Below are 9,810 nucleotides of genomic sequence, written 5' to 3'. Positions count from 1 at the left end.
TTGTGTGGCAGTGTTGAACGCCCTTTGAGTGTGTACTACAACTGGAATATTTTGATTTCTGTTTGTGCGTGTGTGTGCATGTGCGTGTGTGTGTATGTGTTTGTGTGTCTGTGTGGTGGGGAGACGGAGCTGAATAAGGTTAAAGGAGCACGTTGCATCATTCATGAGTGTGTGTGGCTGGCATCCTCTGGCTGGGCCGCGGTGACCCATGGCTGTCAACGCTACCCTTGAGCACGACGGTGCTGGCTGTGGCGAGGACACTGCAGGCCTGGCCCATGGTGAGATGGGATGGCTGCTGCTGCTGCTGCTGGCCTGAGGGGAGGGGAGGGCAGGGTGTACTGACCAGCGGGATTGAAGAGGGTTGAATGGGTGGGCCGTACACAGGCTGTTACTCAAGAGTCCACGCAAACTGACACCAGACCACCCCTTGGAGCTATTGATCTGACCGGTGCGATGGAGAGCGAGAGAGAGAGACCGAGGTGGACGATACACAAGGGACCGTGATGATGACAGCTAGAGATAGTGAAGTGGAGAGCTAAATAGGGGTGTGTGTGATGGAGAGATAGAGAGAGAGAGAGAGAGAGAGAGAGAGAGAGAGAGAGAGAGAGAGAGAGAGAGAGAGAGAGAGAGAGAGAGAGAGAGAGAGAGAGAGAGAGAGAGAGAGAGAGAGAGAGAGAGAGAGAGAGAGAGAGAGAGAGAGAGGGAGAGAGAGAGAGGGAGGAACAGATTGTAAAGGGGGAGGAAAGGAAAGGAGGAAGTAGGTTCACCTGAGTGGAGAGACGGTCTCGACTTACATCTGAAACATTCATTCATTAAAATGTTAACCCATCCCCCGATTCCCCCCCACCTCCCCCATGTTACTAAGAACCCTGAGGGGCCACATCCTTGGCCTGTGCGTGTGTGAGAGAGAGAGAGAGAGAGAGAGAGCAAGCAAGGGGAGAAAGAGATGTATTACATAACTAGGCACCCTGGTCCTCCCGCCAGTTTATCATCGCACTACAGTGTGTGGTTTGCCTTCGTGTGTGAAGCGCAGCCTCCATTTGCCTCTCAAATCAAGTGCAACAGCCTCCATGATTTGCCGCTATAAAGCCTGATTGTCCGGCCTGGCATCACCGTTCTTTTGCATCCTAATGAGCTGAGGTGTCGTGCAATTAACTGAACCATCACAACATTATCTGCTGAAAATGTAACAAGCCAACAGCTCAAGAGGGTTATGGATTTTACCTATAGTAAACCCTTGGCTTGATTGGCCAACTGTCACACCTCAAAACATGAACAAGCGCAAAACCATCCGGACCCATGACGCAACTAACATTATGTGTAGGTGCAGCCAGGTATGTGAAAGTTGTTTGGTTAAGGTTACACTTGTTCACTGATGCTAGCAGGCCATATATCATCCCGATCATCACTGTCTTTTGAAGGCCATACTGGTTTTTAAGTTAGCGTGAAGTCATTGATATTATCATAATATGAATCTTTGGGTTTGCAAGGAATCTGAATGGGTGGGCCGTACACAGGCTGTCACTCAAGAGTCCACGCAAACTGACACCAGACCACCCGTTGGAGCTATTGATCTGACCGGTGCGATGGAGAGTGAGAGAGAGAGACCGAGGCAGACGATACACAAGGGACCGTGAAGATGACAGCTAGAGATAGTGAAGTGGAGAGCTAAATAGGGGTGTGTGTGTGACGGAGAGATAGAGAGAGAGAGAGGGAGAGAGGGAGGAACAGATTGTAAAGGGGGAGGAAAGGAAAGGAGGAAGTAGGTTCACCTGAGTGGAGAGACGGTCTCGACTTACATCTGAAACATTCATTCATTAAAATGTTAACCCATCCCCCCCACCTCCCCCACCATGTTACTAAGAACCCTGAGGGGCCACAGCCTTGGCATGTGCGTGTGTGAGAGAGAGAGAGAGAGAGAGAGAGAGAGAGCAAGCAAGGGGAGAAAGAGATGTATTACATAACTAGGCACGCTGGTCCTCCCGCCAGTTTATCATCGCACTACAGTGTGTGGTTTGCCTTGGTGTGTGAAGCGCAGCCTCCATTTGCCTCTCAAATCAAGTGCAACAGCCTCCATGATTTGCCGCTATAAAGCCTGATTGTCCGGCCTGGCATCACCGTTCTTTTGCATCCTAATGAGCTGAGGTGTCGTGCAATTAACTGAACCATCACATTATCTGCTGAAAATGTAACAAGCCAACAGCTCAAGAGGGTTATGGATTTGACCTATAGTAAACCCTTGGCTTGATTGGCCAACTGTCGCACCTCAAAACATGAACAAGCGCAAAACCATCCGGACCCATGACGCAACTAACATTATGTGTAGGCGCAGCCAGTAGGCCCTATGGTGAAGGCTGAGAAGTGGCTAGAAAACGATTCTCGTTTCCACCTCGGCGAATTACACAATTTTCACTCTGGGTGAAAGATATATTGGTGTAGATTTAGGAACAAAAAGTTCTCCATTGACAAAATAGCCCATTTTGCGCAATCATAATTTTAAAGTCGGGACTAGATCTTTCCTCGCGAACGGATATTTTGTCACTGCAGAGTTTCATTTGACGCAATTGGTGCAAGTTCGGTCACCTATCTTGCGCTCGACCAATAGCAGCTATCTTTGTTGCAAGGTCCTCGCAACAAAGAGAGCTGCTATTGGTCGATCCGGTGTCAACAAATAAATGACATCCACATTCCACACTCTAACGTTACGGACTAAAATGGACAGAAAATACCTTCTAAAGTTCGGAAAAAGGTTTCTAAACAATGTTATATGCATCTCACGTCCGTTCAGAAAGAACGTGTACAAGATTTTACACAGACACGTGGGATAGATATAGAAACTGCGTCGAACGGTGGCTTAACCTACCAGGCCAGAATCATACCATTGTGGAGACATGCAAACATTGTTTAGAGATCGATTTGTGTCATAAATGTCATGATATCTGTATGTCGTGTATGTCATAAATGTCATGATGAATTGAAAATGGGGGACCCTGATGTAAACAAGACGAAAGTCTTTCTCTGGTCGGCATCCCCTTAACAATTGTGTGTATTGAGCCGTTCTGTATTGAACCCATTCTGCAATCTGTTAATAAAGTTTTAAATCAATCAAGATAAGATATTCCTTTATTGGTCCCATTGGGGAAATTCAGGCATCATAGCAGCATGGGGGAGGGGAGGGGAGGTACATGTAGTAAAAACAAGCAGTGTAAACAATATAACAAGTCAATATAATTAACTAACTAACTAACTAACTGAAATATACAGTATTCACAAAAGGTGCAGTATGCATAAGGTAGTGTTATTGTCCTTTTTAGGTTCCTAGTAGTTGTAGTTGGATGTCTGGCAGCAGTCCCTGCCCACTGTTGTGGAGCCTGATGGCCGCTGGTATGAAGGACTGACCGGAGGTTTATTCGTTTATTCATACACAACTAACACAAGTTTAAAGTTTCAAGTTTGTTTATTATTTATCACAATAAAATACAGGTACTTTACGATGAAATGCTTGTTTCTGTATGAGCCCCTGAGAGTGTGCTTCATACAGTAAAAGAAAGTAAATAAGTAAAGAGGAATATTCAATATACAAAATATACAATACAGAGTAAAATGAGTAAACAGTGAGGTGTGTGGAGAGATCAGTGTCAAACTGATCTCAACAAATACAAACAAATCACACTACTACTGTATAATCCTAATCCCCTCGCCCTATACATCCTGGACAGACTGCTTTTGTATATAAGAATTTGTTCTTAATTGCTTACCTGGATAAATAAAGGTTAAATAAAATTAAAAAAAAACATCCCAACCCAGTCCACACCCTCATCCACCACCACACTTCCCAGGCAAGACTGATGTTAATCATCCTCACCACTATCATCTGAGTCATCATCCCATGTACTGTAGCCCTATCTTCGGTTTCCTTAGAAACATTTGCACAGTTTTGGCATTGACAAAGATTGTACATGGCAGTTTTGCAGACACACATGAACATCTTCCTGTCTCAAATTGTCCTTGTTTGCAACCTTAGTGGACTACCTGCAACACACTATCAGAGGCCGGATTTGTAGTCATCCGTCATAGTCACTGTTAACTCCCCATCCTCGACATGCCACCCATTGCCAACAGGTAAAGGGGCACACATTATAGATTTCAATGAATGTCTCATTATAGCTGCTTGGTAATTTGCCCTTTTGCAGCGTTGGTACAATGTGCCACTTGTCGGGGGCATAGAGAGTTCTGGCAAAGCCGATACCATGCAGAATGCTTTATATCTAGTATCATTCACATTCTTAGCTGATGGCTGGCCATACAGGTGGCACACATATTTGTTAAGACCATCAAAGGTAGACTGGTCTAGGGTAATTCACCTCCCACACTGTGCAACATTCTGATGTGCAATATCCACAGTGCAATACCCACCCACTACCGTCTGACACTGTGATTGTTATTTGTGTATTGCTATTCTGTATATTGTTGTTATTTTGTATATTGTACATGACCAACATTGTCTTATTGTATAGCATTTAATGTTTCTGTATAGGATTTTATGTTTCTCTTTTATTACTTGTGATTTTATTACTGCACCTTAGGTTTGAGTCCCAAATCTTGTTGTATGCAAATATAATGACAATAAAGTACAATCTAATCTAATCAGGGTCCCCCATTTTCAATTCATCATGACATTTATGACATACACAACATACAGATATACAAATATATATCATGACATTTATGACACAAATCGATCTCTAAACAATGTTTGTATGTCTCCACAATGGTATGATTCTGGCCTGGTAGGTTAAGCCACCGGTCAACGCAGTTTCTATATCTATCCCACCGTGTCTGTGTAAAATCTTGTACATGTTCTTTCTGAACGGACGTGAGATGCATATAACATTGTTTAGAAACCTTTTTGCGAACTTTAGAAGGTATTTTCTGTCCATTTTAGTCCGTAACGTTAGAGTGTGGATGTAATCTCTTTGTTGACACCGGATCGACCAATAGCAGCTCTCGCAACAAAGAGATCTGCTATTGGTCGAGTGCAAGATACGTGACCGAACTCGCACCAATTGCGTCAAATTAAACTCTGCTGTGACAAAATATCCGTTCGCGAGGAAAGATCTAGTTCCGACTTTAAAATTATGATTGCGCAAAATGGGCTATTTTGTCAATGGAGAACTTTTTGTTCCTAAATCTACACCAATATATCTTTCACCCAGAGTGAAAATTGTGTAATTCGCCGAGGTGGGAACGGGATGAAACGATACAGCCTTCACCATACGTCCTACAGGTATGTGAAAGTTGTTTGGTTAATAACAGTACATCTGCAAACAGTGCCAGTTCAGTTCATTGTTCAGTGCCAGTTCAATGCAGTTCAACTGCCAGTGCAGTGCAATAACTCAATAATAATTAAATAGTTCAATAATACAAAATAATTTGTTTAAAAGAAATCAGAAAACAACTGTAAAATGTCATTTCTTTCAGGTTCATGCTTTTTTTTCTCTTGATCCTCCAATCACAACCGTCGCTTTCCTCTGACAAACTGTAAAAATTGTGATTGGACGATCAAGAAAAGACAGCAGAGTTTGAGATAGGTCAATTGTCATGGTATATGTGTTATTTTCTTTAATCTTTTTAATACTGCTGCAAGGAACAACCTTATGATTAACTTAAAAATCATGTTAGCCTATGTTTCACAATATGTAATTGATGGCAGTATTGTAAAAATCAATACCTTTGAATGGATCCATGTCCATGTTCATATTTGGTATACCTCCCAGCCCTACTGAATATTTACAAACTGTAACATGTAGCATTATCTTGTTAGTTGCGACTGAGCAGGTAGTATAAGTGGATTTGTCGGTCTGTTCTACGGCAGGGCTGTACGCTAAGCTTTTTCACTAGGGGCACACTTGCCCCTAAATTAGAAATTTAGGGGCAAAAAATATGTTTTAGGGACACATTTTTAAATAACAATTTTACCATTATAGTGCAAAAAAATATGTTCCTCCTGCCTCATTACTGTGGTCCTTTTATTTAACATTTAAGTGCTTTTGTTGTCAGGTTTGTATCTTTTATAATGAACCAACTAGGGCTGGGCGATATGGCCTAAATATGATATCACGATATTTTCTGACCTTTCGGCGATACACGATACACATCACGATGTTTTTCTTTTTTACCCCAAACAATTCATTATGAGGCTTACCAAGACAGTATTTGAGTTTGCAAGATAACATTAAAGACAAAATAAAATACCCATGCATTTAGCATTTTTATATTATATTAGATTTAGATTATTGGATTATTAGATTATATATTGCATATATTTAGCAATGAGATATTATATGATTTAGATATGAAATATGATGAATTGAAAATGGGGGACCCTGATGTAAACAAGACAAAAGTATTTCTCTGGTCTGCATCCCCTTAACAATTGTATGTATTGAGCTGTACTGTACCCATTCTGCAATATGTTAATAAAGTTTTAAATCAATCAATCAATCAATCAATAAATAGCATTTTAGCATTTTTATGAAACGACTGTATATTTGTATGTCTCTAAATGTTTTGATGAATTGAAAATGGAGGACCCTTATGTAAAAAAGCCGAAAGTCTTTTTCTGGTCTTCATCCTCCTGTACTGTATTGTACCATTCTGACAACAACAAAGCTACTAACATTAGCTCCCCGCGGCCGACGAGTAGGAGACCAGTGCTCCGCAGGATGACTAAATGAGGCATAATGATTTTACCTCAACGAATGTTATAATAAAAGCCTTTCCATACATCTGTCTGATTGAAAACTTTATTAACAGACCGCGGAATGGGCATATCTCAGCACGGGCTGAGATATGAACGAGTAACGTGTGGACCAGATTGATGCGACACAAGGTTTACACAACAGCCCCCACCCCTTGTTTTATTGTATTTGTACCTGTACTACCTGCTGTCAGCTGTTTATCTCTCTCTGTGAGCTTGATTAGCTCACGTTAGCTAGCGTTAGCTCCGCGGCTAACCCTGAACTAAATCAATGACTAGGTTCTAAAGCATTTCGAGTAGTTTTCACTGCACATAGAAGCAGCCAAACAGCGGGAGAATTTCGGGAGCATATGACCAAAACCCAGTTAGGAACCATCGATTCCCATCCCTACTACTAACTTTACTTTTCTTCATAGCTAAATCAGACAGTCAGCCAGTCTATCAGAGTGAGTGCTCAGTTGATTTCCCCCGCTGATCATACCTGAGTGCTCAGCGTCATCACACGCCTTGGATCATTTAGGAGTGAAATGCGAATGCAAGGCTTGAAATCACTACTCGCAAGCCCGCCCCCAAATATTATTTACCAATCGCAACGGCCAATTAAAGGGGCAATTTGCGATAATCTCGTTGCAGTGTACAGCCCTGTACGGTCTGGCCATTCCAAATAATTTACTCCTCTGAGATGTTTCGCACCATGATCATGAGCATGCATGGGAATAATTCGATTTTATTGTGGCCAATATTGCCCAAATGTTTCCTAATTTTCCATGGCAGAATATTCAGAACCTAGGTTTGTCTTCTTGCTCACAGAAAAGCTTTGAAAAGTAATGCAGTGTTTCACTTTTGCGTCATTCATTTTGGTGGTTTTAAAAAAAATTCTGTGATTTCTAGAGTGTGCAGGCAGGTGCAGCTAATCAACCCAGGGCACAAGGGGGTCACATGCACATAAAAAAAAACATCTTAAAGGGACAAACACATATCTAATGATAATACAGTCAATTGGTTTTACAAGTGGTACAGACAGTTCTGCTTCTACACACACACACATGCCCCCTTTCATTAATGTAATCTGCTCCTAGAGATTGTGGAATAATTGGATTCAGTAGAGAGTAGTTTTTCATGGATGTAGGTTTCCCCCTATACCTCAGCCATGCCCCTTTTCACAACTCGTGACCAACTCGTGACCCTTTTGTCATAGAGGCTTATCACAAATTACTTGCTTAACAGGAATGTCGGGAGAGAGAGAGACAGGAGTATGACACGCGACAAAGGTCGTCAGGCGGATTTGAACACAGCCTCATAGCAGCACCCTCCATCTGAATCTACACCATAGGTGACAGGATATGCCTTTAGCTGTCATCTCTCCCTCTCTCTCTCTCTCTCTCTCTCTCTCTCTCTCTCTCTCTCTCTCTCTCTCTCTCTCTCTCTCTCTCTCTCTCTCTCTCTCTCTCTCTCTCTCTCTCTCTCTCTCTCTCTCTCTCTCTCTCTCTCTCTCTCTCTCTCTCTCTCTCTCTCTCTCTCTCTCTCTCTCTCTCTCTCTCTCTCGCTCTCTATCTTTCTATTTCTCCTCATTGCTAACGTCTCTTTTCCTCCTAGTAGGCCGTAAGGTGAAAGCTGTATCGTTTCATCCCGTTCCCACCTCGGCGGACTACTCAATTTTCACTCTGGGTGAAAGATATATTGTTGTAGATTTAGGAATAAATCATACCATTGTGGAGACATACAAACATTGTTTAGAGATCGATTTGTGTCATAAATGTCATGATATATATCTGTATCTGAATTGAAAATGGGGGACCCTGATTATATTAGATTAGATTGTACTTTATTGTCATTATATTTGCATATAACGAGATTTGGGACTCAAACCTAAGGTGCAGTAATAAGATCACAAGTAATAAAAGAGAAACATAAAATCCTATACAGAAACATTAAATGCTATACAATAAGACAATGTTACAGTCCTGTACAATATACAAAATAACAACAATATACAGAATAGCAATACACAAATAACAATCACAGTGTCAGACGGTAGTGGGTGGGTATTGCACTGTGGATATTGCACATCAGGATGTTGCACAGTGTGGGAGGAGGGGGAAATGTGAATGACCCCTAGACCAGTCTACCTTTGATGGTCTTAGCACCTTATGTTTGAGTCCCAAATCTCGTTGTATGCAAATATAATGACAATAAAGTACAATCTAATCTAATCTAATCAGGGTCCCCCATTTTCAATTCATCATGACATTTATGACATACACGATATACAGATATATCATGACATTTATGACACAAATCGATCTCTAATCAATGTTTGTATGTCTCCACAATGGTTTGATTCTGGCCTGGTAGGTTAAGCCACCGTTCAACGAAGTTTCTATATCTATCCCACCGTGTCTGTGTAAAATCTTGTACACGTTCTTTCTGAACGGACGTGAGATGCATATAACATTGTTTAGAACTTTAGAAGGTGTTTTTTGTCCCATTTTCGTCATGTTCTGACGTAACGTTAATCTGTGGATGTCATTTGTTGTCATCCGACGGCCGTATCCTTGCAACAAAGAGAGCTGCTATTGGTCGAGCACAATATACGTGACCGAACTCGCACCAATTACGTAAAAAAAACCTCTGTGGTGACCAAGTATCCGTTCGCGAGGAAAGATCTAGTCCCGACTTTAAAATTCTGATTGCGCAAAACGGCCAGGATTGTAATGGAGAACATTTTATTCCTAAATCTACACCAATAGATCTTTAGAGTGAAAATTGTGTAGTCCGCCGAGGTGGGAACGAGAATCGTTTTCTAGCCACTTCTCAGCCTTCCCCGTGCGCCTATAGTACACAACTCTGTTTCATCCCATCTTCTTAGTGTAATTCTCCTACTGCAGGTTCCGCTCTCGTGCTCCAACAAGTTAACATGGACCCCCTCATATTTCTTTATACACACAAACACTCACCCGCAAACAAATACTCAATTTATTCATATGGGCTCCTCTAATTCATATGGGCTCTCTAATTCATATGGGCTCTCTAATTCATATGGGCTCTCT

At 41.8% G+C, this 9,810-nt stretch overlaps 1 protein-coding gene across 1 annotated transcript in view; it reads left to right on the top strand.

The window, feature by feature from the left end:
• Positions 1-208: 208 nt before the first annotated feature.
• LOC311247453 (PH domain leucine-rich repeat protein phosphatase 1-like) overlaps positions 209-9,810 on the top strand; it is a gene marked incomplete at both ends in the record, with an annotated part of 48,832 nt that continues 39,230 nt past the window's right edge. The window contains one exon of the mRNA XM_084338495.1: positions 209-278. Coding sequence (XP_084194621.1) covers positions 209-278 — 70 coding nt within the window. The remainder of the gene's footprint in view (positions 279-9,810) is intronic.

The sequence above is a fragment of the Notolepis coatsorum genome (genome assembly GCF_963971535.1).
Source record: "Notolepis coatsorum genome assembly, contig: SCAFFOLD_1070, whole genome shotgun sequence".
NCBI classification, from domain to species: domain Eukaryota; kingdom Metazoa; phylum Chordata; class Actinopteri; order Aulopiformes; family Paralepididae; genus Notolepis; species Notolepis coatsorum.
This window is presented reverse-complemented; position numbering and strand designations above follow the sequence as displayed.